Source organism: Pogonomyrmex barbatus, unplaced genomic scaffold (assembly GCF_055798465.1).
Source record: "Pogonomyrmex barbatus isolate J1 unplaced genomic scaffold, ASM5579846v1 scaffold9, whole genome shotgun sequence".
NCBI classification, from domain to species: Eukaryota; Metazoa; Arthropoda; class Insecta; order Hymenoptera; family Formicidae; genus Pogonomyrmex; species Pogonomyrmex barbatus.
In genome coordinates this window covers 2,055,599-2,081,296 of record NW_028297193.1, presented here as the reverse complement: position 1 = coordinate 2,081,296, position 25,698 = coordinate 2,055,599, and the positions used below count along the sequence as shown (strand labels likewise).

General features: G+C 37.6%; 3 protein-coding genes and 1 long non-coding RNA gene across 6 annotated transcripts in view; 2 read left to right on the top strand and 2 right to left on the bottom strand.

Moving 5' to 3' along the window:
- LOC105428825 (uncharacterized) overlaps positions 1-2,838 on the bottom strand; it is a 66,257-nt gene extending 63,419 nt beyond the window's left edge. For both annotated transcript variants that reach the window (XM_089084682.1, XM_011641343.2), the window contains exons 1-6: positions 2,190-2,838; positions 1,601-1,727; positions 1,327-1,456; positions 1,080-1,244; positions 783-984; positions 561-685 (exon numbers count right to left, since the gene is read on the bottom strand). In XM_089084682.1, the coding sequence (XP_088940808.1) occupies positions 561-685; positions 783-984; positions 1,080-1,244; positions 1,327-1,456; positions 1,601-1,727; positions 2,190-2,208 (768 nt within the window). In that variant the 5' untranslated portion in view covers positions 2,209-2,838. The remainder of the gene's footprint in view (positions 1-560; positions 686-782; positions 985-1,079; positions 1,245-1,326; positions 1,457-1,600; positions 1,728-2,189) is intronic.
- Positions 2,839-2,863: 25 nt separating this feature from the next.
- Positions 2,864-7,061, top strand: Cog1 (conserved oligomeric Golgi complex subunit 1). 2 transcript variants are annotated; one of them, XM_011641341.3, is made up of 9 exons: positions 2,864-3,156; positions 3,336-3,503; positions 3,613-3,892; positions 3,964-4,165; positions 4,248-4,664; positions 4,746-5,652; positions 5,738-6,017; positions 6,097-6,306; positions 6,857-7,061. In XM_011641341.3, the coding sequence occupies exons 1-9, from the start codon at positions 3,020-3,022 to the stop codon at positions 6,968-6,970; spliced, it is 2,715 nt and encodes a 904-aa protein (XP_011639643.2). In that variant the 5' UTR covers positions 2,864-3,019; the 3' UTR covers positions 6,971-7,061. The 2 variants fall into 2 exon arrangements, with proteins under 2 accessions (XP_011639643.2, XP_011639642.2); XM_011641340.3 differs by having other exon boundaries at positions 3,610-3,892.
- A 12,056-nt stretch (positions 7,062-19,117) lies between these two features.
- Positions 19,118-25,651, top strand: Rab32 (RAS oncogene family member Rab32). Its single transcript, XM_011641354.2, has 6 exons — positions 19,118-19,460; positions 19,674-20,081; positions 20,628-21,163; positions 22,443-22,671; positions 23,036-23,361; positions 23,726-25,651. Exons 1-6 carry the CDS (start codon positions 19,133-19,135, stop codon positions 23,837-23,839), a joined length of 1,941 nt encoding a protein of 646 aa, XP_011639656.2. The 5' UTR covers positions 19,118-19,132; the 3' UTR covers positions 23,840-25,651.
- LOC148934524 (uncharacterized) lies at positions 21,709-22,548 on the bottom strand. The gene is made up of 3 exons (XR_016141296.1): positions 22,410-22,548; positions 22,224-22,313; positions 21,709-22,144 (listed from the first exon to the last, which is right to left on the bottom strand). It is a non-coding gene; the product is annotated as an uncharacterized LOC148934524 (long non-coding RNA).
- Positions 25,652-25,698: the final 47 nt, after the last annotated feature.

Below are 25,698 nucleotides of genomic sequence, written 5' to 3'. Positions count from 1 at the left end.
CTAGCATTTCCCACCTCCGGGCCGGGAGAACATTAACAATTAAATCGTTTAATAAGCCTCAGCAAGTCGAGCTAAACCATCAGCATATTTATGCTCGTTACGCCTCGTTCCGCTTCGCATTCAACATTATCTAATTTACTTTTTTAAAAAAAACAAGAAGACAAAAATAAACACACATGCATAAAAATTATTTAAGGGAAACTTTACAGACGTTTGTCTTTCTCTTTTAAAAATGTATAGTAATTTTTACACTACTTTTAAATTATATTTGTTTATTGTTTAATTCTAATAAAAATGATCACGTTGAAACATTATGTTAACAAAATAACATTGTGTTTCTTTATGAAAGCATTCTTTCTTACAACAGGTAGACCTTCTATAAAGTAAACTTCCCACAGCAAGATGTAACAAAGAAAAACAAGAAGGCGACCTAAAGGAACATCTGTCATCCATAAAATATTCCACATGGCGAGATTCGCCGACGAATGAGGATGAGGAAACACTAAATAACTTGATTATTATATAATCATCACAGTTGAAAGCAATGCAATGTTACTTACTTTATGCTCTACCGCTTTTTCTTCCAGTTCTGGCAAAGTCCAGTCCATGTGGAAGTCCAAAGGTTGAAGACGCGATTCCATTTCTCGTAACCATTTTCGTAAACATTTCACTTCACGTTCAAAATCTGTTGAAACGAATCGATTACATGTACATTAATAAAGCCACGTAAGAGAAGGAGAAGAGGGGAATGTATATTTTGTAAAGAAACAATTATCCGTTACCTGCTGATATATCTTGTTGACTAGATACAGGTCGGTCTATAGGTGCCATAATTTGCTCAACTAATTCCCATCTTGCATTTAAATGATCTACACGCCACGCCACTTCGTCTTTTAAAGCAGGGGCACGAGAAATTAATTTTTCTGCTTGCTCGTTGAACAATTTGCGTCTGTATGCCTTGCGTCGCAACTCTTCCATATGAGCCTAATTAACAATCCAATTCAATTTTCAACATTATTTTAATGCAAGATTTACTTTATTTTATATTCTAAATACGACAAAGAATCAGTGATACATACTGCACGCAGGTTTTTGTCCAAAAGATTTTCTTCCTTGGAATAAACCACTTCCTGAAGAACCCATAACCATGAGTAAAGCTCTAAAAATTGATTGCTGACTTCCTTCAAATTCCACGATTGCGTCGACACGTCTGTTTCATCCCATGTTAATTCACCATTTGCTTCCTGAAATTATTGAAATAAAATATATAATCTCTCTGCTATAATCTCTCTATTTAAATTTAAGAAAAATTTATGTCAAGCTTACTTTACAAGTTTCGATTAAATTAGTATCCATAATATAATCATAATTAGATTGTATAGCTGCCCAAAATTCATCTTTGCAGTCTTCATAGTTTATCCACATTCTTTGAACATTCATTTGCTTTGGATCTTTCCTGAAATTGGATTAATATGATGTGACTCAAATAAAATGAGCATATATGCATATGATTAAGCAATGTGTACAATTAAATGATGCACATGCTTAAACAGCAATCTATCATGACTAATACTAATGACTAATAATAATAGGAATAAACCTTTTCTTGGTAAGACTGTTGTACAGTCTTTCCGTCGTTGTTCTGACATATCTCTGCCTTTCCAAGCTTTGACTATTTGGTTGAAGTGACATTAGTGAGGTACTCATTCTTTTTGCCTTGTGGTAATCTGCATTCCAAATATATCAAACGTAATAAGATTATCCTTATCGACTTATAACAACATTATGCAAAAATTATACATTTTCTTAATTTTTTTATACAATAATTCGGTATCCAATAAGCTGATGTGTCATATTAGTACATTACAAACAAAAGTGCATTTTGTATCGCGAAGTGATTTCTTGCGTAATACCAAAATTCCTTTTAAGGTATGCACATGTTGCTCCAAGAAGGAGAAGGGATTTGCCAAACCGCGGGGTAATTTGTTTGGATATAACCCTACTTGAAACGCGCGAAAGCACTCTCGAGCGCTAAAATAGCAACGCGGCGCGAACGTGCTAATTTCAGACAGAAAAAAAAAAGGAGAGGAAAGTCGCGGAGCGATTCAACTTTGCCATTTGCCTGTCGGTCGAGAGATAAGGCCGCGCGAAGGCGTGCGACGCAGATCGGAGGAAGGAGCAATGCTCACCCGTTTTGTCGACAGTCATCGGGGTCCCCGATTATGTTGATCCGGTAGCGCGCATCACCGCTACCTTCTCGCTGACGAGAAACCGGAGAGCTTCCGCTGGACGTCGGTGGCTCGCACGGGGTCGATGGTGGGATATCCGCGCACACATTCGTGTGACCGAGGACACACCTGTCGTCGCCACGCGGGGGGGAATGTCACCGGGCGACGAAAAATTTCATCGCTCGCGAACGACGACGACGATGATGACGATGATGACGATGACGAATGGGGCAGCGGCCGGGACTGCGATCGCGCGACGCTATGCGGACGACATAACCTTCCCCGGAGCACGCGAAGCTACGCGAGATCCGGTTCCGGATCCGGAGTTCCCACGGCGACAAAGAGTCGCCGCATACCAACAGCAGCCCCGTCCTCGGTGGGACACTCGACGCTCCTCGTCTACACGGCGACGGCAACGGCAACTTCGCTCACATTCGGCTATGTTGGAGCGCACCTCCCGGGGGATGATCCTCGCCACCGGGCCGCACCGCGTGAATTCGGAATTTACCGTCCTCCCGCGCCTCGGCGACACGGTTAGCTGTACACTCGACTTCACGGATGAGGCCTCACCGCGTTCCTCTGATAAGCATTTTCGTAGCACGTAATATCCCAGTGAGAGACCCGCAGGTGCAGCGAGTGCAGGTGCGGCGCCGACTAACGGAAACCCTCCGGACGTTTCGACGGGGTGGCATCACCGATGGACGGTAAAACAGTCCGTCGACGGCGATCTAACCTGTGAGCTACGTGGATCTTTGACCGTCGAAAAGAATAGTGCATGAAACGTCAAAAACATGACAACGACGAATTATTTAGATTTGGACATAAACAAGCTGTTCGAGCAGCACACCATCAAAGAGATCGAGGAGATTCAGAAGAAGATTCAGCTGGAAAGCGACCGGAAGAAGCTAGAATTACGAACTCTAGTTGGGTAAGGCTTGTTCATTGGGTTCAATTTTCCTTTCAAATTGTTAAAATACCATCCATCAGCTTGACATTTATCATTTAAGTGCTTTACAATTTATTGAGAAAAATTGAATTTATTAGATAATTACATTAGATCCTTAAGAAAGAAGCTCTGTGTCAGAGTTTTATCTTGGTGATTTTCAGAGAAAGATATCGAGATTTGATATTGGCTGCTGACACAATTGGAAAAATGAAGATAACATCCGAAAAAGTTATTGCAAGAATTGCTAATATAGAAGATAAATTTAGGGAACTGCAAAAGAAATATCTCATTGGTTTCAAGACAGATCCAGTGGAGGATAACGTAGACAAGTATTTCTTTTTTTCATATAATTGTGATCTGTATATATCATATAGATATATATAGAATGAAAAATTTATATCAATATATGTTGGAATCTAAATTGTATTTTTTTAGAAGAAGACATGTTCGGGATTCCATAATCATCCAAATCAAAATCCTAATGGACATTCCACAGTATATCTGGACAAGCATCGAGAGTCAAAATTTATTACTTGCTACACAGTTATATATAGTAGCGCAGCATATAAATTATAGTTTAATGTTTGAAGTTGGTAGTGCTGAGTTATCGAGTAAATATCCAATTGTTTCCAAGCAGTGGGATGTTATTATGCAGTTTAAGAATATCATATCTAACGAGTGCAACAAAATTTTGCAGTCGTTGGATGTTTCAACTATAGTTGGTATACAAATTGTTGCTTATCTTGTGATATTTAATTGTTAGTTACTAACAATACATTTGCTTTACAGAATGCTGCAAATTGTTTGGCATCTCTCGTATTTTTGAATGAGTCATCGTTTACAGATCTTTTAGAAAGATTAATATCCACGAGATGCTGTGCCATTGAATCTGTCATCAAAGGAGAAAGTCACGATAGTGTCAAAAATAAGCTGAAGTCATGTATGAAGATACTTATACAAACTGTCCATTTAATATATTCGTGTTTTATAAGTAAGTGTTTTATTTGTTTAACAATTATAATACAACAGATAAAATTTTACATGTGATTTATATTTGATGTATGTGATTATAGATGCAGATAATGCTCCTGGAGGCTTAGTTTTACAGTTTATAACAGACATAAAAGATCAAGAAGCATATTCTTTACTATCGCAATTGGATTTGGATCAAAATTTACTCGAGGAATTCCTGCCATCTGTTACTAAACATCATAAACCGTTTGTTCAGGATATACCAAAAAGCTTTTCTCTATCGACACTTCAAAATAGTGTTAAATCTTGGTTGGAGTGGGTGAATGATTTTTCTAATCATGAAGTTACCAAATTATTAAATTTAATAGTTTCTATTAAAGGCCTGTATAACGTTCGGGAAGAAGCCATCAGTGTAAATCTACCTGAAAATTGGAATTCTATATGGGAAGAGCTTTCCTTACCAAGAATAAGTTTTTGGATGGAATTCTTCCAGCCTATTATAACTAAACGAGTAAAATGTAATTACATTTACATATAGAAGATTTACATATAGATAATGATTCCATTTGTTTTGATAATTAATAGTGATTTGTCAACAGGTATTATAACAAACAAGTGGATGGATACGCTATCTGATTTAAAATCTGATATAGCAGAATTACTCGATAAAGTAGCGCACGATAAATTCGAATTTCCGGAACACGATTTACGATGGTTCGTGTGGAAAGACTCCCCCACCGACATTCCACAAAAACTTACAAAGACTGGTGGATTAGATAATAAAAGATCCTTGCTGATGAAGGCTAAGGGATATTCTCCAAACATAGTGAAATTGTGCGAAAAATTTGATGAAAGTTTGTACGCGCTATTGTCCGATCTTGAGCATTATTTATACGAGACTGAGCGAGTAATAACAATCAAAGACAGCTTGCTTTCGGCGAATATATCTTTAATTGCGAATTCGTTCTCCGATCGTAATGAAGTCCAAGAACATTTGCAAGTAGTTAGCACCGAAAAGATCGAAGATCTCGTCCAGTTTCTAAAAAATACCTGTGCTAACGATAAACCGGAACATGGTCAAAGCGATATAAACGCTATAGTACTGGCAAGATTTCTTTTTGCATTAACTACCTTGTGCCCGAATTTAAATAAATGTTTTACATCGTCGAAAGTATCCGGGCTTGCTATCACGAACGTTAAGTGGCAAGCTGTTTGTGATAATCTAAAGGAAGAAAGTATTTGCATGTGGTCCATTTGGGCTAATGTATATAAAGCGAAAATATCTGAACATATGAAGAAATTTATATTAAGAGAGCCGCTCGATGGATTGCGCGTTCATTGGATCGTCTCGGAATGGGAGAAAGTTACTATCGAGGAAGAATCCGGAGAGGGGAAACGAATAAAGTCTGAAATTTTAATACCTTATCAACCATCGATACCTTTGCAAAAATTCTTGACCGCCATCTGCAAAGATTTAAATAAAATTATACCTCATACGCTTCCAAAGTAAGTAAATAATGCAACATCATCTGATGAAGATTGAGATGCTTTATCATTTAATATATATTTAATATATATTTTCCAATTTTAGGAGAGTACTGCAGCAAATTATCGAAAGCATCATTACAGAATTATTTAATTATTATCTCAATGCGTTTAAGAGTATAGATCTCAGACAAAAACAAGCATTTCAAGTACTATACGATATAAGATATTGTACGTTGCTCATGGTGCCTCATGAAAACAAAGTTCTTAATGAATTATCAATCAAAACATGCGACGCAATACTTGCGAAAATAGATCCGTTCGATTATGATGTCTTTAATCCGTTCATTCACACCAATGTTAAAAAATCTGTTCAGAGATCTTTGGTTAGTATAATTATCAAGACATGAAGCTAGAGGCTCTTTGTGCGATTGCGATGAGATTTATTTTATTTTATGTTTCTAGTTGATATTTGGAAACCTGGTGAGTCATTTAGAACAATTACATTCGACATTGGGGGCACGCAATGAACATGCAAGCAGTGACAATGGGAGAACTGAACCACCTGCAGTGCTCGCAGTTTGTACAGGAGCACCATGGTTCCCGCCATTAACTGTAACCGCACCGACGAGAAATTTGCCAATTTTATCTGTGCCGATATCCGATAAAACACAAGTATGTACCGAATATTCTGATATTTTAAATATACGATTAATAGCAATATTATCAAATTGAAACAGTTAATTGTTTTCTAAATAAATATATCTATATTACATAGATTGTGTCCTTTGAATGAGATAAAAAAATATCACGAATATGTAGATTTGGTAAGGCGATCTTGCATGGTGTGACTTTGGATTAATTTAACTAATTAATTTTGAATTAACGTGATTGCAACTCCATCATCATTCTTTTATGTTGTGTTGCTCATTACTTTTATTTTAAATGATAAAAATGAAAAAGTATTTTAATGCAATCACATTACGTCGAGTTTGATATCAGAAAATATAATTATAACTTAATATGGAAAATATAATTATAACTTAATATAACATCAAAATGTAATCAAAATAACAATTACAGAGCTACATTTTGAACATAATTTAATGAGTGTTTCTACAGATTCTTATTTTGGCGAAGTCGCAGATGTTAACACATTATTTACGAATATATAATTAATTAAAGAACAATTATCTTTTGCATTAAAATATGCATTTATTTACAGCGTAAGAAAGTAACGAAGGAACATACGAAAAATGAGTCTACCAGTGCAATAAAATCCGGAGCGGCCGCGTTTTTCGGTGCAATGGGATCAGATTGGTTCGGCAGTAGCAATTAACTATTTTTTTTTATTTTTAGAAAGATTGTAAATATTGTCATATGTCATATATTGTAAATAATATATTAGTAAAGAATATCTTTTTACCATCTATTATCTGTTTTATACCATTTAAATAATGTATAAATATGCATTATATAAAGTTTAATAGAAAATGCTTGAAGTCTGAATACGATTGATTTACATCAAACCGATTATACTAAAAGTCAGTTCTTATCTCTATTAACATATATGTTAAGTAAGAGAAATATTAAAAAACATTTTTCTAACGAATTAAAAAAATAAAAGGTCTAAGATTATGTGCAAAACGTGCAAAAATATTTAAATAATATTAGTATTGTGAGAATGATATTTACATATAACAACAAAGCGTTAATATTGACTTGAAAGGTCACAAAAAAACTTCAAAATATTTTGAGAAAGGAAAAAGAAAGAGATAAGATTTCTAAATTTTAATTTAACATTGTCTAGAAAATGCTAATTATTTTCGATACATAGTGCTTATAATTTATGTTTCTTATATTACATTTTAAAGATATGAAATATACATATGTAACACTTCTGTTATCAATTTTAAAAGATTCATATTTTGCACACATTTCTATCTAAATAATGGAGAAATAATTATTAAATTAATGTAAATTTTTAAATACTTACTATACACGTTGTTTTTCCAGAAAAAATGTATTTATAACAGAAGCGCGATTAGTAACTGTGTGTAACTGTGTTGCTTCTTATCATACGAAACATGTTGCCCTATACGCGTGAAAATTATCAAAGAACATACTTAGAAGAGATAACGGGAACGAAAGATGCGTCTTTTGAGACCATCGAAAAATCGTCAAAATAATTAGAAATATATTCCGATAAGAAACAATTTTAAATTATATTCGATTCAAATTTCACGTTTTCTTTTCATTATTTTATTTTTTGATTTTAAAATTAATTCTCGAAATCTGAATTCTTTTATTACATGGATTTTTACCTAGTTCCATTTATAATTTACTATTGTTTACGATACGGATTTTGCGATAGCAATTAAAAATGCAAACTTGCATGAAAAATTTAACGCATAGAAAATATTTGTTCTCAATGGATAGTTTCGCTCAGATTTTCTTCAATATTCAAATTTTTTTTTTAATCGACAATCGAACAATCGAACTCCTTGAAATTTAAAATATTTCGATTTTGAATTATCCAAATAATTCGATGATGAAAAGATTTTTTATTCAGGTTTCAACATACATTAGCAAACGGAAAGACTCTACCCAAAATTCCCTTCTCCCATTTCAATCATTCTTTCGTAATGTAAATATTATTCTATTTCTTATAATCTTATATTCTTATATTTCGAGAGATTCTATACCAAGAATCAAATCCGAGCTTTCTTAGATTAATTAAGCAATCGCTTAGCATTTCAATTATTAATCAGCATAATTTCTACGAAAGAAATACGTTTCTCAGAATCCCTCCTTCCTCCCGCTCCTGTTCGAGAAAGATCGGATGACGAGCTTTCATCCCGCCGTGCAGTGGCACCGTCCGCGAACGTAACGCGAACTTTAATTCAATCCATCTCGGCTGATAAGCGAGACGACTCTCGCCGGATAAGAGCGAGAGACGAGACAAAGACGGAAGACCCGCGAGAGCGAAAAGGAGGATACGAGCATTACGCAATCGCCGTCGTCACGGCGCTTTTCGCGACAGGGGCGACAAAGGAGGGAGAGGAAGGAGGGAAGGGCGGGGGGAGGAGGAAGGCGGCGCGACGGTAACACGCCAGCGCGACGTAGTACACGTTTTGATATACGGCAAGATGGCCGGATGGGCCCAGCTGTGGTGATATCTGTCGTTAGACGTTCCCGCTCGCATCAGAGGAAGAAGCGACGATACGAGTCCCTTCCGTTGCAGGAGTATCGGGAAACCCGACAGGACCCCTCGGCCCGTCAAATGGTGAGTGTCGACGCCGACTTCGGCCGTTTATCGCCCCACGATTTTCACGCGCATACGAAATGTCGCGCGTACCGGCGCCGTCCGCCGTCTGCTAGGCGCGCCGATTTTGAACGATCGAATCCGCACGTCCCGTCCCGCTCGTGCCGGGTCACGCTAAAGTCTGGCAATTTTGTACAAAAACCGATCGATTCCACGCGCGATCAGCCACCATGTGCACGAATATTCGCGCGACGCTCGCGCGCTTTGAATAATAATAAAGATTACTCGCGATTACGCTCGAGCGTAATCTTTCTTTTTTTCATGTTTCTCTTTCCCGACTTCTTGCTCGATTAGATAGGAGGCCACGGTTTCTCCGCTGGGACCGACGATTTTATACAAAATCTACGCGATCGGCCACGCGCGCGAATATAATTAGAATCATTCAGGATTATTCTCGAATGAGATCGACTTTTTTTTTTATGTTTTTCTTCCCTAACTTTTTGTTTGATTAGATAGGAACTGTAGTTTCGCAGCCGGCAATTTTACGCAAAACCACGCGCGAATATTCGCGCTTTAAATAAGTGAATCATTCGATTATCTTCTCTTTATATTTTCCTTTTCCAATTTCTTATTCGAATAGATAGGGATCGCATGTCAAAAGCAGAGAAAAGATATTTCGACGACGAAAAAAAGTTTTTTTAAAATTATCTTAAATTATTATTTCGAGAAATATAGTCAACCGGGCGAAACGCAATCGGGGTGCAAAAAAAAAAACCCCTCCTGTATTTACACGTTTCATCTTTTATTTCGTATCACGAAAGGAGATGAACCGTGGCGATCTCATTGGTATATTATTGTCCAGTCGATTCTTCTTACATGGATTAAATGATAAAATTGAAAAGATATTTCGACGATATTAACCACGATGCGTCAGTTCCTTGGATAGAGACGTGATGATTAATTGAATGATATCCTTTGTTCGGCCCAAGAAAAGATGATTCCGGGTGCCAATTAAAATCTCTATCAGCCAATCAAAGCGAAAGCACGCGAGGCTCATTCTCTTTCTTTCGCTCGGCAATGAGAGCGGCGGAAAAATCGTGTTGCATTGAGGAATCGTTTGTTATCTCGCGACTACGATTGTCGATCAACACGTGCTTCAAATTATCTCGTGGGCTGCTCTCTCGACAGGCACCGAGTGGAAATTCTCGCTTGTGATTATCGCGGGAAAAATTTATCGTAACAGCATGTTACGCCGATAATTTCGTAGAGCTCTGGTTTATCTAATCTGTTAACGATCGGCTATAAAACTTACTCGAAATTGATACCTGAATTCGGTAGTGATTTCTGCGAAAAATGAAACGTGGATTCGCAAGGGGGATTTTTTTCGTTTAATGCTCGCGTTCGATTATCGCCACGTCTATGATTTTGCATTTTTAACAATTTTTATTTATGTTTATTTTTATCAATAGAGATTAACTTTAATCCTACTTTAATCTACTCTTCTTTTTCTAACTTTTAAAACTAAGAAGATAAAAATCGCGCGCGTGCGCATTATTATTTATTTAATAACAACCATTGATGATTATTCCTCGCTCTTAATCTAATCTGATCTAATCTAATTAACTTAATGTTTGTTTTTTTTTGTCATGATTAAATACTTTCCGTTGCAATTAAATTTTCGCACACCATAGTGTATTATAGTTAAATAACCGCAGGAGACACGATCGGAGTCTCCCTTTCGTTATTCTATCTTCGCGCGCATTTTTCTGCGCGATTTTTGGATTATGTCACCGCTATGATCAAGTTTCTTCGAGTATATATTCTATGATACGACGTATATTGAATCACATCATACAGATTTGTAGTTATTTCGATACTGAAGGGTATTCGATTGAATTGTTTCTAAAAATATCCTACGTGATTGCATCACGTAACCTTTTGAAGAATTTGAAAATGCAGTCCATCGATTGTCATAAAATATTCATCGGTATCTTTACCGCCAATTTTATTAATGTATTATTATTTTTCAGGCTTGACGAAATTGATTTTTTATGTCAATCAGTTTTATCAATATTTTAACACGATTTTATCAACCGTGAATTATGATAACCTTTGGTTAAATTTTATTTTTTATAGGTAATATGAGGAATTTTATTATTATTTTTTTTATTTTTAATTCATAAATTGCTTTAATCTCCTCTTTTTGGGAAGTGTGTAACATTTTTCCGTGGTTATTTTGCTTTTGTGTAGTAGCAGTGAGAAATTGTTTCACGTATCGGCAAAGGTGATCACACGTTCGAGAGACGTGAGGAGTTGATCGTAAAACTGCGCATGCAAAATGCAAGATACTTCTATGTGCGAACTGCAAAATACGCCATGTGCAACTGGGACCTCTTTGGCGAACATCTCCGACATCGATCTCCATCTTCTCGATTTTTAAGCAGCAGCAGAAAGAATATCGTTCAAGTTATTTCTCAACTTAACTTAATAATAATCGTAATATAACCAGTTGTGGTTTATATAAATAATCGCTTTCCTAGGCAAAAATTGCATTTAAAATTACATCAAAATTACATAGAAAAATTAAGAGATTAATTTTCTTTAATTTCTTTCTTCTCCATATTTTTTTTTAATCTTTTAAATTTAATGCGAAGCGCTTCGTTTTCGCGTTAAGAACTGCGCGATGCGACTTCTGAATGAATCATTGAGTCTATTGAGAAAACAAAGTTTGCAAATATTTCGCCAATATATATTGTCAATATATATTCCTTATCGTTATCATTTCTCTAGTATTGAATGCGATTCGCTACTGCGTTTCTCGTTGTCTCACGAACCTGTGATTCATACGTAATCTTGGTATCGCGATTAAGATCGTTTGCCACAAGATCACAATTTTAATATAACCGGTTGATATCTTATATGTATCTCATTTTTATTTACTTTTGATCGGTGTAAATATATGATGATCGTCAACAATCACTCACGAACAACTTGTCAGGCGACTCGCTTTGAGAATAAAAGGTTTTAACTAGATAGATAGATGTTTCTCCTTTTGATAGCCACGTTTGATAAAAGCGTTTATGTTAATGTAACTTAACTTTTAAGCGGGACTTTGCAGCAACGCTCGCTTTCACTTCAGGGATGTCTGTGTTAATCTTAATTAGCAGTTACTTCATTCCACTCGCCCTTCCGTTAGGCTTATCGTTGCATCACAAAGTGACAAATGTGCCGTTTGAATAAAACGCTTATTGTAATTCGCCGATAATCTGGCGGATAAGCCAGCATTTGGCGACTCACGCAATTTTCCCTACGTTCGCGTATAAATAACGCAATCGTTTAATCGAACACTTCGTCATCGTGCGTGCAACGCAGACGAATTCTCCGTCCCTTCGATATTGTTTGTAAAATAACTGATTTCTTTTAATTGCAGCAGAAATTAATGGCTCTTTGATTATCATTATTGAAGGAGAAAGGTTCCCTCTTTTTGCAATCTCTCGTAAATTTAGCAACCTTTCACCTCCTGGATTGTACGTCTCTGAGCTTGCTAATATCGACTTGTTTCTTTCGAAAAACGAAATTTTTATCGAACAATTAGCCGGACAAAGCGTGCGGCGACGATCCTTATCACGTTACGCTGCGAGATGACATGCTTATTATATGGCGGTGAAAGTTCACGCCGATTCCCGAAATTAACGTATCGAGATAAAATAAGATTTACATTAGAACAAAATTAAATCTCTCTACAAAATTAAATCTCTCGGATATCAGTGACAGAGACATATCTGTTTACCGAGTTAGCGTCGCGATTTTTTTCTGTGTGTGTAGAAAAATGGATCATTTATCAATACGAAATAACCATATTTTCATGCTCGTATATATAATTTCTCTTATATTTATCTTTATAAATGCGTGATACAATGTATGATTATTTATTGTTTTTTGCGATATGAAAAATGGAGAAATTACAGCTTATAGCGTAATTTTGCCGAATGCAACTCATGTTTATTAATTATCATTGTAACACTCCAGGTTACAGTTGCATCACATATTTTATCTTTTTGGCAGTTATTATTGTCGTATTTATATCTGTCGACCGGTAATAAAGATTAAAAGTGTCACGGTGGTCAACGAGTCAACAATTTAATCGCATTAGATTAAATTCATTGATCTCCTGTAAAGTTCAATATGCATAATTCGATTTCTCTCCCGAATAAATATCGATTTTCGAACGAGTTATCTTTTATCCTTAAATCTCTCTCTCTTTTAAACTGAAATAATACATGTAAATACATGTAAATGAAATTACGTGAGAACAGTTGTTTCTCGTTAGATCTTATCGTTATAAAATGAATATTCACGAGAAATCGTTAAATTATATTTCTTTATTAACGCCGACCGGAGAAGTGCGTAAAACATTGTATAATGTTTATTTTATTTTTATAGAATTATCATCGCGCTCATTTGTACTTGTCTAAATGGACGGGGGGATGTTATGCTTCTAATTCCGGTTGACGTAACGTAATGTACGATCGGCCATCTATTCCGGGATAGATATCGGGCTGACATCGTTTCGTTCTTTGTCCTCCGCGAGTTTTCACAATGTTTCCACGTTTTGTTTACGCTCGATATCGAATTGGTTCATCTCCGCGTCGCGCGTAATTAAGAGCGATCGAAATGCAAATCGTACGAGTCGACCCGCACGCTTCGACGTGATGTAACACGTGTATGCTTAATTAGATCCTCGTTTACACACGATACGGCATTACACGGCGATAGCATTCGACGATGTATCGATTGTCGCCGGTGCGTATTGCATTTCCTTCCCCGACGTGGAATCGGAAAAGGCTATCGAAGGACGCGCCGCGGTGGTGCGCGGGGATGAATACGTAATCTCGCGTCGCGAGATCGATGTAACACGATTATGAGGCTTCCCAGAAAGAATATCGCGACGATGAAACCGCGGAACCACACTGGGATCTATCCCGAGGCTTGTTTTGTCAAATAACGTGATCGTAAACCGGTATAATCACGTTATTTCCGACGCGAGATCGCGTCTCGCGCTTCCGCCCCCGGAGCGAGATGCGAAAATAATCCCACTGACGTAATTTCAACGTTTCTCGATAAGATGACGAAACAATCGTCGATAAACTAGCCGCCGACGCCGACATCTCGAGTTTGGATTTTTCAAGAACGGGGCTGTGGTTTTTAGCGGTCCTCGATTCCATTCATCGATTGGGTTTTCTCTTGTCCGTTCTCGAGTATTTGGCACGCGGTTCCATCTGAATGATGCAGCGACCAGGGCGATCGATAAACCCGTAAACAACGATGCTTTCCTCCTCTGCAGTGGTTCGTTCTTTGTTAAACGAAAGTAAGTTAAACAGGCAGCGAATTCTTCGATATTGATCGCACACGGGACGATCAATATCGGTATTTTCTAAATTACGAATTTAGGATTTGATATAGGCAGATGTAAAGTGCGATATACTGTTTCTAGACGGATCGACAGAATTCGTGGTTCACGTGGGATTTTTCGAGGTCAGTGACTCCTGTGAACTATGGTTCGACCGCGTCCGCGTCTTCGTCGTCAGCTTCGTGATGACGCCTTTTTCTTCTTCCTCCTCCTCCTTCTTCTCCTTCTCCCTCCTGTACTTCACTTGGCATACGCACATCGAAAACCGATCATGCTCGCGAGGCGCCTAGCATTTTTTTGTAGGCGCCTCGCTCGCGCCGATAACATGGTAGACGATAACGTCCGGGCCAATCCGAACCAATAAATGCTGGGACTTTGCACTCATTCGACGCACACTGTTCGTTACTATCGTTCCCTTACGGCCACGCGCGATTCACGAATTCTCCTCCACGGTCGTCGTTGCATCATCGTCGGGAAGTCGCGGCGAGTTTCCGGCGTGCCGTTTGAAAGGGGAGAAAAAGCGCGAATTAGAGATCGTGCGGTATCGCCGTTGAACGGGTCACGATTACAAATTGGGGCACGACAAACATACAGATATGTCACCGCGATAGCGTAGAACGCGAAAGACGTTCTCCTCCGATCTGTTCGATCTATTTCGTTGCCAACGCGAGATCTCGATATGGTCTCCCAAATAAAAATAAATATCGCTGTGTGAGAATCGATTGCGCAGTGGCTAGATCCGTGGTGCAGTGTTACGAAAAAAAAAAAAAAAAAAAAAAAAAAATTAGACCTCACGGAAGGGTGAATAGGGGTCTGTCGAGTCTCTCGGTCGAGATTCCCGGATCGAATTAAATATGCTGGACCGAAACGTGGTGCTTGTGCTGCGCACGAGGCAGGAGAGAACCGAGAGGCGTCTGAGGCACAAAAAGGAGGCGAATCCACCGCCGATGGAGCCGCCCGCGCTCCTGTTGAACAACAATCACCTTTACCTCGATATTAACATGAATTTCAGCGAGAACATCAAGCAGGAGGCGGCCAGAACCGCGAGAAAGGTGGGTCCGAGTTTCCCCTCTCGTGCCACGCGCGAATCACGTAATTCGCGATCGCGTTTCCGAGATTCGTTACGAACTGTTAAATCGCGATTATTAAGAGCACCTCGATTGCGCGAGCCGTGACCGCCTCGACCCGTCGTGTAATGCGGTTTCTCACGAAAACGTTGCCCCGGGCAGCGTTTCGTTGTGTAGGATACGTCTTTTCCTTTTCAGCGCAAGTTGGTATAATTATCGAGAGATACTTTCTCCGACTTACTTGCCTGGAACGTTGTATTATCGCAACGAGATCTGCCTTTGGCGGTGTGTGGGTGACGTTACAATTAGATTAGATGTATAATTCGTCACTAACTACCGGAACGTCGATTTTACCCGTGACGTAATATGTTACGTCGATGGGAAGTGAAGAAGACTCCTTCCCGTTAGCATTCTCTGTACGTAATGCGTGCGTGCCGCAGAAAGAATTTCATTCCTTAATACATGGTTAATCATTGATTTATACGTTTTCGCTAATGTGTAAAATGTAAAAGAGCTTTCTCAGTTTATGCAATTTGTATTTTTTTAAGTAAAATATATTTTACTGATACTGATTTTTATGCATTAATTATCGCGCGGCACTCTCATTAATCCTTTTGTATTTTATGCATTGATTTAATATCGAAAATTCTTAATTTTTATTTCAATTTTCACTTTTCTGTTTTATCTTTTGTTTCGATGATATTCAAAAGATTTTGTTTCGATGATATTCAAAAGATTCGAGATGTAATCGCGATGCGCGCATGAAAAAAAAAAATCAAAAAGTAAAAAGGCGTTTCGAAAAGAAAAATTCTTATGAAAACTTGTCGCGATGAAATTTTGAAATGAAAATTAGTATCTGGTCAGAATTGTACGCTGTGCGATTCGAAACTTTCAAATCACTTGATCTCAAAAATATTTCATTTTATTAATTTTCTAAAATTGGACATTGAAAGGTTCGTTAAGTTTTATTTTATTTATTTGTGAAGATTATGCAGAAAAACGACCGTATCAAATCTTTTAGCGGAGAAAAATTAACAGAAATTTTTCTTCGCTAAATATCCCTTTATTTACTTTCTTTTTATTACGCAATCGAGAGGGTCTTGCGTGTCTTTAAAATCGCGCGTTGTAGTGTCGGTCCACAATAGATGATTTAAGCTTTAAGAAGTAAAAAATTATTAATTGAATATAAAAAATTATAATTGAACCAATTATAATTGAATATGAAAAGAATAATCGACTATGATTGATCAATTTCTTACGACTTAAAAATTAAATACTTATTGTGGACCGACACTTACAAGTCTGTCGCAAGTATAAGAACGTCATGAATACCTGAGATTGTTGACCAACGTGTCCTGCAACTTCTCTCCCCTGCGTGTCATTCTATACCGGCGGTTTGTGAGTCTTGCCACGCATACGTAGTCCTTCGTACGCACTTTCTATAGAAAAAAACTGTCCCGTGTCCATATGCACAATGTAATAGCGCAAGTAATCCGTAATGACTCACTAATAATACGTTCGACTATAATCATCGACTTAGGAACCACGCTTGACGATCTACGTCGTACAATAATTCGAAATTCGTTTATATAGCGAATGCACGTTGTTTTGTTTTGTCTGTTATATTAACTGCCAACAATTTTTCTTAATATTTAAGTAAAGAATAGACAAGGAAATATATGTAAATCAAAATGTGTGTTATTGCAACTTTATTGTGGGCAAAAGCAAAATGTAACTTAAAACTAAATTAAAATTCAGAGAATGAATTAATACAATAATTAAAAATAATATTATTAGTATCAATAATAATTATTATTATCACACCAATATTAATCACATAATAATTACAATCATATTGATAATACTAAATTATCGTTTTATATATCTTTACATATCTTTACCCTGATGTCTATTAAACGGAGGAACGAATAAATAAAGTTCATATTAATGTAATCGAAATTTATATAATATTCATTAATCTAAAAATTCGTATTGTAGCGATTGAGAAATGTCGAGTTGCACTTGAGCGATGCAAAAAGAGAATAAACAAACTGAATTGACGATGCACGCATAATCAAGCATGGCCAATTAAGATTACGTCTTGAAAAGATTCATTTTAATCTCCTCGCATTAACGTTCTATTACCGCATTATTTCTTTATCAGCGGCTGATCCATCGCAGCTCGACTAATTAATTCTTAGAATAACGGCACAATCAAGGAATCAAATGCGCCTGCGAGAGAGGCACGCGAATTCCGTCGGACGGTTTATAAATCATTACGACGCCCGGCACATCGCATTAAAATCAAAGATCGGAAGCGGAAAGAAGCGATCTGCAACTTTCCAATTAAAGTCACACCGCGAATTACTCCATTTCTCATCGGCACATCGATCGCGTGTGCGATCGGGAACTCGAAACCATCTCGAACGAAAAGTTTGGAAACTTTGAGGAACGTGAATTATTTTTATTATTTGGGGAGGGGGGAGGCGGGAAATGATGAAACTCGCGTGCATGATTTCGCTACGCGACGCGTTGTTTCTGCAAATAAACATTCCAAGTGATATGCTCGCATTCGCACTATTTGCGCTTATCGTCGAGCTACAGTGAACTTTATGTAACGTGCCTATTACGTGCGTGTGACAGCGGTGACAGCTTAACACTTGAAGGACCCGCACGCTCCTACTTGGACAGGATCGACATGAATCCGAAGGCAACGATATTTGTTATTTCATAGATATAGACGTAGATATAGATACATTTTAAAGACAGAGACAGCTGCAGATGTGCGTGTGTGATTTACACGTACGTACGCGCCCGCGGTCTTCGTACGCTGAAAAAAACCTGAGACCGGCTCGTATGGTGGGAGATACTTTCATGCCCCACTCCACTTTAGCACCTGATATTTTTATATCAACATTTAGTGCGGCTCAGGACGCCATTGAGCCTGCAGTTGCCTCGATCACCTTGCATATAGTTTCCTAATTTTTTATTCTCTAATTTGATATTATTAATTTTTCTTTATTATCATCACGTTGACGGTCGTAAATATGCTTTTTCGGAATTTGACATCTTAATTGGTGTTTCAAGTGGTGGTAGTTCCAAGTGGTTCTTGATGTCTTCATGCCAACTTGGTACTTTAAATGCGTTGTGAAAATTTCGAGAAAAGTGTAAGTGATGAAGTGTGCGAAATAAATGGAGATATTATATTACGATCCCTTGGAAATCTCTTGGAATTTGGAAATTGCCTGAAATTTCCTAAATATTTCCCTATACTATTGTTCGCCAGTCTTTAGAAGTACCTTTCCAGTACAAAAGAAAGAAGAACAGATTCGATGAGTCTATCCTATTCTTTGAAGTTCATAAATCTGAATGGCGATCGCACCTTCATTGATCGACCGGCATCATTATCAAACCAAAAGTTTTCGATTTTATTGTGACCGCTCTCGAGTGATCCTTCGATCCTCAAATTTCCCCTCAGTCGTTTCGCGTGAAGAAAACTTGTGTTAAAGAGGAAAAGAAGAGGGATAAGTGAATTATCTGTTTGCGATCGAATCCGGTGTGGAGTTTTAAGGTTTCCCAGCGCACGGCTGGGAAGCCAAACAACCCTCTACAAGAGCAGAGTGGAACGGAGGAAGCGGAAAACGTACAAAGTAAATCGGTTGTACGACTTGTCATCCGTTTCTTTCTATTCATTCATCCGATTCACTCGTGTTCTATATCGCGATCGCGAAATCCTCCCTTTCTCTCACGAACCACATCATGGATCGCAGCATCGAGAGCACGAACGAGGGTGGCAGTTCACCAGACACGTTGATCGCTCGCTCCTCGTCGGAGGAGGAGAAACGAAAGTCAGTCGTGGCCAGCATCTCCGGGGAATACGTCACCGCATTAGGCGACAGCAGTTCCAGCCTCGACACCCTGACCGGCGGCAGCGTCGCGGCCCTCTCCTCCAGCGTCAACGCGGACGATCGAAAGAGGGGTAAATTCGGCGCGTTCAAGAGCAGCTTCCGCGAGGGCAGTTTATTCAAGATCAAAAAGAAGTCACGCGGGACCGGTCTTTCCCTTGAAGCGGAACAAGATCACAAAGGTTAATCGCGATGAACATCGCGCTTCTCACCCTCGTGAATTAAACAGGCGACGAAGGATGCATGAGTCATTTGCGAATCTTTTTAATCTGTTTTTCGAGCCGTTTTTTATTTTTTATTTTTTTTTTTTTTCTATATTACCAATTGCAAGATAGAAATGACATGCGGTTCTCGAGGAGCTATTTATCTTGACTCGCGTTTTCTTCTCTACTCAGAGATACCTCAGCAGCAACGGTTCGAGAACGAGAACGACTCGAATTTGGTATCTGAAGTGCTTCTCAACGCAAATCTGAAGAAGAAAAAGAAGAAATCGCACTCGCTGGTGCGCAAGCTGAGCCTGAATAAATTTCGCATTTCCTCGGAACAACAAGAGCTGCGACATACCCCGGAGGGTGGTAACAGCAGCCAATCGCAGAGTCGGTCCTCGCAAGAGTCGCCTATTCATACATCCAGCTCGACTGGACATATCGCGAAGAAGGAGAACGACGACGCTCTGGAGGGGGAAAAGGGGGCGAAGGAGGAGTTTAAGAAACCAGAAAAGTTGCTCGAGAAACCAACGAAGACCGTCATAGTGCAACGCAAATCACCGTCTCTGACTATCAAGACCTTTGCCGTTCAGCAGGGTGAGCCTTCTGTGGATGTTATGGATCGCGAATATGAAACTTGTGCGAAATTGAAAAGCAAAGAATCCCGCGATATTCCATTCTTAACGACGATTTTGTCCAGTCGCTTTTATATATTAAAAGAAATAAATAATTTTAAGGAGACACATCTTTTTAAGAAGAAAAATCTACATTTATTTGGATTTTTTATTTCAATAAAATTCAATTACATTTTTTCAGATTTTATTTTTTTTAAGTACTACAATGCGTCTTAAGTCCCGCGCACAATGAAGAAAATCTTAGGAATAAATATTAAATTTTGGAAATGAAAATTGGGATCTTTATTCTGAATTTTCATCTTCAAAATTTAATATTTATTCCTAACATTTCCTTCATTGTGCGCAGAATCTCTTTCTATTTTACGCACACGAAAATTCGCTTGCAATATAACGCACTTAGAATCGCATGATTTGGCAATCGCTGATTTAGCAAAGCACCGATAATTATTTTGACTCGAGAAGTCGACAGTATTCCCGATAACAACCAGACATCCCGAAATTTCCTCAGACTCTGAACGACATTCGCAACAGGAGAATCAAGAGAACACCTCGCGTTCCGACGTGCGATGCAGCTCGACACTTCCGTATGCGTTATCGAGATGGCCGGAACGTAACGAGACGAAGTTTACCCATCCTGAGGATCCAACGGCCAGAAAAAGCAAAGCGAAGTACGATTCGGACTCCTCGGAATGTATACCGTCGACGTCGTCGCCCGTTGAGGTCCGCCGCAAATTATCGTTGCTGGAAGAGAAACGGGCGATATTTCAGCGACGCTTCTTCGATTCGGAATCCAAGTCGGACGCGACGGTGATCGACGTCAACACTCAGAACGAACTTTCGAGCGACGAATTCCTCAAGCAGCGGGAGGAGGAAGGGAGGAAGAAGGTACGACACATCAGCGTGAGGACCTTCGACACGTTCTCCATTTTCGGTAACACCCTCGACGAGGAGGATCTCTCGGAGGATTGCAACGGCGAAGGCAGCAGTTATCGCAAATTTTACGCCAACATGGCTCCCATCCTGGGAGTCGTGGACCACCCTGAGGTGAGATCCATCGCGTAGGAGTTAGTAGAGTCGTTCTTGGTTGACACCACTACGTCCAACGTTTTGCGATATTGAGTAGCATATTGAATTGCGAAATAGAAGGTGTGTTATGCGAATGCACGATACAGCTTCGTCGTGCTGGAAATACGATAGCCTGAATCACCCCGTGTTGACGCGTTGCAACCACAATCCGATCAGCGAAGTCCTACTAGAAATAATAACTTGTTGGGAAGAACCAACTTTAAAATATATCATTTTTTTTAAATGAATGAACGATATTTATATGTATTTATTCATAAGAAATATCCCTGACGAGATGATTTTTAATGCTTTGGTTATTAGGATCGAATGCATTAGATATTCTATTGCTAGCCTTGTGTGACAATACGCAATACGCAATTGCGGTACCTTTCCGATATCTATCCGCTGGCGATCTCGTACGTTACGCTTTCGTTCGTTACGGAGTTTCGAATTACGTGGTTTCGCGCGTTCTCTATCGTGTCGCGTTTGAGAGAAGAAAAGGATACGCGCATGGATAACCGAGGTTGATCAAAATCGGAAGATTTATTCGTCGTAATCGTAAAGGAATAAAAGTTTCGAAAGATGAACAATCGCTCCCGACGACTCTTCAATCATTCAGATTGCTGATAATACGCTCATCAAAACGCGAAAGGCTTATTATTGTTATTTATAGTTCTCGTGCGATCCCCCACGATCGTGCTCGGGGATAATTCTCCCACATGCCACAGACAGTCGGTTCATTTCGCTCACGCGAGCTGCGCCAGCGAGATCACTCGCGAGGAACGCGATAAATTCTTGTCTTCGATCTTCTTCTCGGAGGTGCACGAAAAGTCGCGCGTAAACATGGATGTGGAATTAAAAATTTGGCGAAACCTAGAAATCCTCGATTTCGGCAAATGGAAGGTGCGGCCGAAGGAGTGGAAGTGGCTCGGGGTTTGTGTTGCGCAGGTGTTTGCGTTCCTAAAAAAAATTGTTTCTGTTATTTCTGTAATATCTCTAAGAAGCGCTTGATGATTTAACGAATTATTTGTAATAATACCAATGTGCATTTTGTTTCTTCTTTGCGATTAATAAAATGTATCGAGCGTTATTGGCTATTATCTTACCACGTTACCGCGCCAGTCACTGTCTATAAAGGAGAATAAAAAGAAAATCAGTATTGTCTTCCGAGCGTATGATATCTTGAAAACAAATATTATTCTTTGAGAGAGTATCTCGCGCTCACATGTTCATTGTTCACTTCCTTTTGTTGTTTCAGTCGTCGTCGAATAACGCACCGAATCTCGGAGTAAACGAGAAACGGGAGCACTTGTACAAAATATTGGTAATCGGCGAGCTCGGGGCGGGGAAAACGTCTATCATCAAGCGATACGTGCACCAATTCTTCTCTCAACACTATCGCGCAACGATTGGCGTCGACTTCGCACTCAAAGTGCTAAACTGGGATCCGCACACCATCATCAGACTGCAACTATGGGATATCGCAGGTCAATAGTAGCTCAAGTCTTTCCTTTTTTGGAGCTAATAATAGAATAAAGCTAACAATACTCGAGTGACTGATAGATTAACATTTCAACTGACGTTTGAGAGACGTCTTTGATAAACGCCTACAATTATTCAATCAGTTGCTTAAACCATTTCGTCGCCGAAAATGATTAACGCGAATATGATTTTATTTAGTTTTAATTTTATTTATATATATATAAAATTAGTAAAATTATATAAAAATAAAAATTTTACAAATTTTATATATATTTTAATTATTGTATTTAATTTTATTATAATTATAAACATACGAGAAATACTTGATAAACTCAATTAATCATTTTATCTAATCTAATGGTCTTTTAGGTCAAGAGAGATTTGGAAATATGACCAGAGTTTACTACAAGGAAGCCGTAGGCGCTTTCATAGTGTTCGACGTGACGAGAAGTGCAACGCTCGACGCAGTGGTGAAATGGAAACAGGACCTGGATTCAAAGGTGCAGCTTCCTGACGGATCGCCGATACCATGCGTTCTGTTGGCAAACAAATGCGATCAGCAAAAAGAAGGTCTGGTTAACTCGCCCGCCAAAATGGACGACTACTGTAAAGAGAAGAACTTTTCCGGCTGGTTCGAAACTTCGGCCAAGGAAAACATTAACATTGAAGAAGCAGCCAGATTTCTTGTCAACAAAGTAAAAATTTTGTTTTTACATAAATCGTAATAAATTTAGAAAAAAAACGATTTTCTTAAAAGAAATATGACTTAAAAGTAAAACAGAATCTTAAGATATTTTAAATTAAGATATTTTATCGTACAATCGCTCGCGTTTACTACGTTTATTGTTTATGCATGACGTACGATGGATTAATCGTTGACGTCTTCCGTACTATATCTGCTTACGATGCATAATTTTAATCAACGTAAAGCCAATCAGCACCTTTGGCATCTGTATATATATCAAACATTCTATTGCTCCGCTTGATGTTTCACCACATATATTGATTTAATTATGACTATTAATAGCAAATATATTGATTATAAAATGTTTATTTCAGATACTTCAAAATGATCAGGTTATAAGAGACAATGGTATTCAAGATCAGATGGATAACGACAGATTCGCGTTGAATCAATCGCCAACAGGTTCCAAAAAATCCTGTAGCTGCTGACGAATAAGCAAATTGTCGAATGCAAGTTCGAATTCTCGATCACCGTTTTCAATTCGTCAATTGCAATGTGTCTTTGTGAATGCCATGTGAGAATCATAATTTTTTACGCCTTGCTATTCTCTATAACAGGAAGCATCTATTTGTTCTTGAGCGAGAAACAGTTTTATATGGACATGATTAATCTGCCAATCCGACTCGTTTACTATTTCCAGTGATATTTTAAGTAGTTTTAATGTACAGCATAAAAAAGCCATAATTTAAGAATAATAACCAGAAACTTCTTAATATTTATGTAAACAATGCTTTGAGATGCATAATTGATAACGACTTTGACAATATTATTGATGTGCAATCTTTTTTAATCAGTCTTTTTTAATTAACTGACACGTTATCGCGCAACGATCAATCAATCATAGCAGTTATGGAATATTTCATCTATACTTATAATATTTTCATATTATTAAATATTTTAAAGTATCATTTAAAATAAATAATTATGTATATGTTTATGCATGTACATATTCCAATTATATTTTATTCCATTTTAAGTGATACTTTAAAATGTCTTATTTAAATGTATTTAAATTTATCTCTTTCCAAGATAATTACAGAAACAACATACATAAATATACAGTTTTAAAATCTTTCAAAAATCGCAAAGTTATTAAGAGAATATTTCGAGAAGATATTACTTAATAATTCATGTAATTATCTTAAAATTAAAAATAAATTTATATAAATGTACTTTTTTATTGTGCAATTCGAAATAAAATAATATATAATTCTAATATATACATTTATACATCTTGTATAAATGTATATATTATACATAACGTATTACAGTCAATCTTCTCTTGTCGCGAGAAGATTTTACTTTCTAATGCATTTAGATTTCCTTATGCAATACAAACTCGTTTCAATCGTAACATGATACATACGTACGCTTAAATATTATATCAATATGAGTAGATTTATATAAGCATTGCTTTCTGTCCGCTCAAAATCATGCAAATGACTATTTATATAACTTACAGTGTCATAATGATAAGAATTAAGAATTTTACATGTGTGTATGATAAAGAATATAATATTTATTGTTATTCGGTTAATCAGTAATATCAATACACACACACACACACACACTATGAACTCGACAAAGAAAATATACATTTTGTTTCGTTATTAGATTTCGTTGTTAGATAGTAATACACTTCCTATCCGTATTTTCACTACGTCCTTGACTTTACTAATTAAATTGAGTTGTCGACAACATTGTGCCTTCATTTGCACAATCGCATCTAGCTTACACAAGACAGTTGATTGTAATTAGAACATTAAGTGACTTACATAATATGCATTTAGATAAATTTATCGGCAGCGTTATAGTATTTGGACTGAAATTCAAGGCGAGAAATGAAAACGAAAGAACTTGTAATCTTTAATCGGGATAAAAGAATAAATGCGGAGATATGTTTTTTAATATAAATTTATAGAAATGTAAGATGTATATTGAGAGCTGCGTATATATGTATACATCATACACTGTAAATAATTCAGATTTTACATCAATGATCTTTACCTTTCGAGCGATGTTCGCATGTTTGCACTTTTATATAATTTGTAATGCGGCGCGTATCTTTATTGCAGAGAAAATATTGTAGATATATACACATATATACATGTTATTTCCGAAGCATCATATCTAATTCGCTGTTATTATTGAACAGTAATGATAACAATATGCCTGCCTAGCTCCTTTTGTATAGACACACAATACAAGACATAGATAAAAACAATGTTTTATTGTATTAAGCATCAAAGCATGTTATTGAAATCTCCCTTCTCTCTATACATGTATT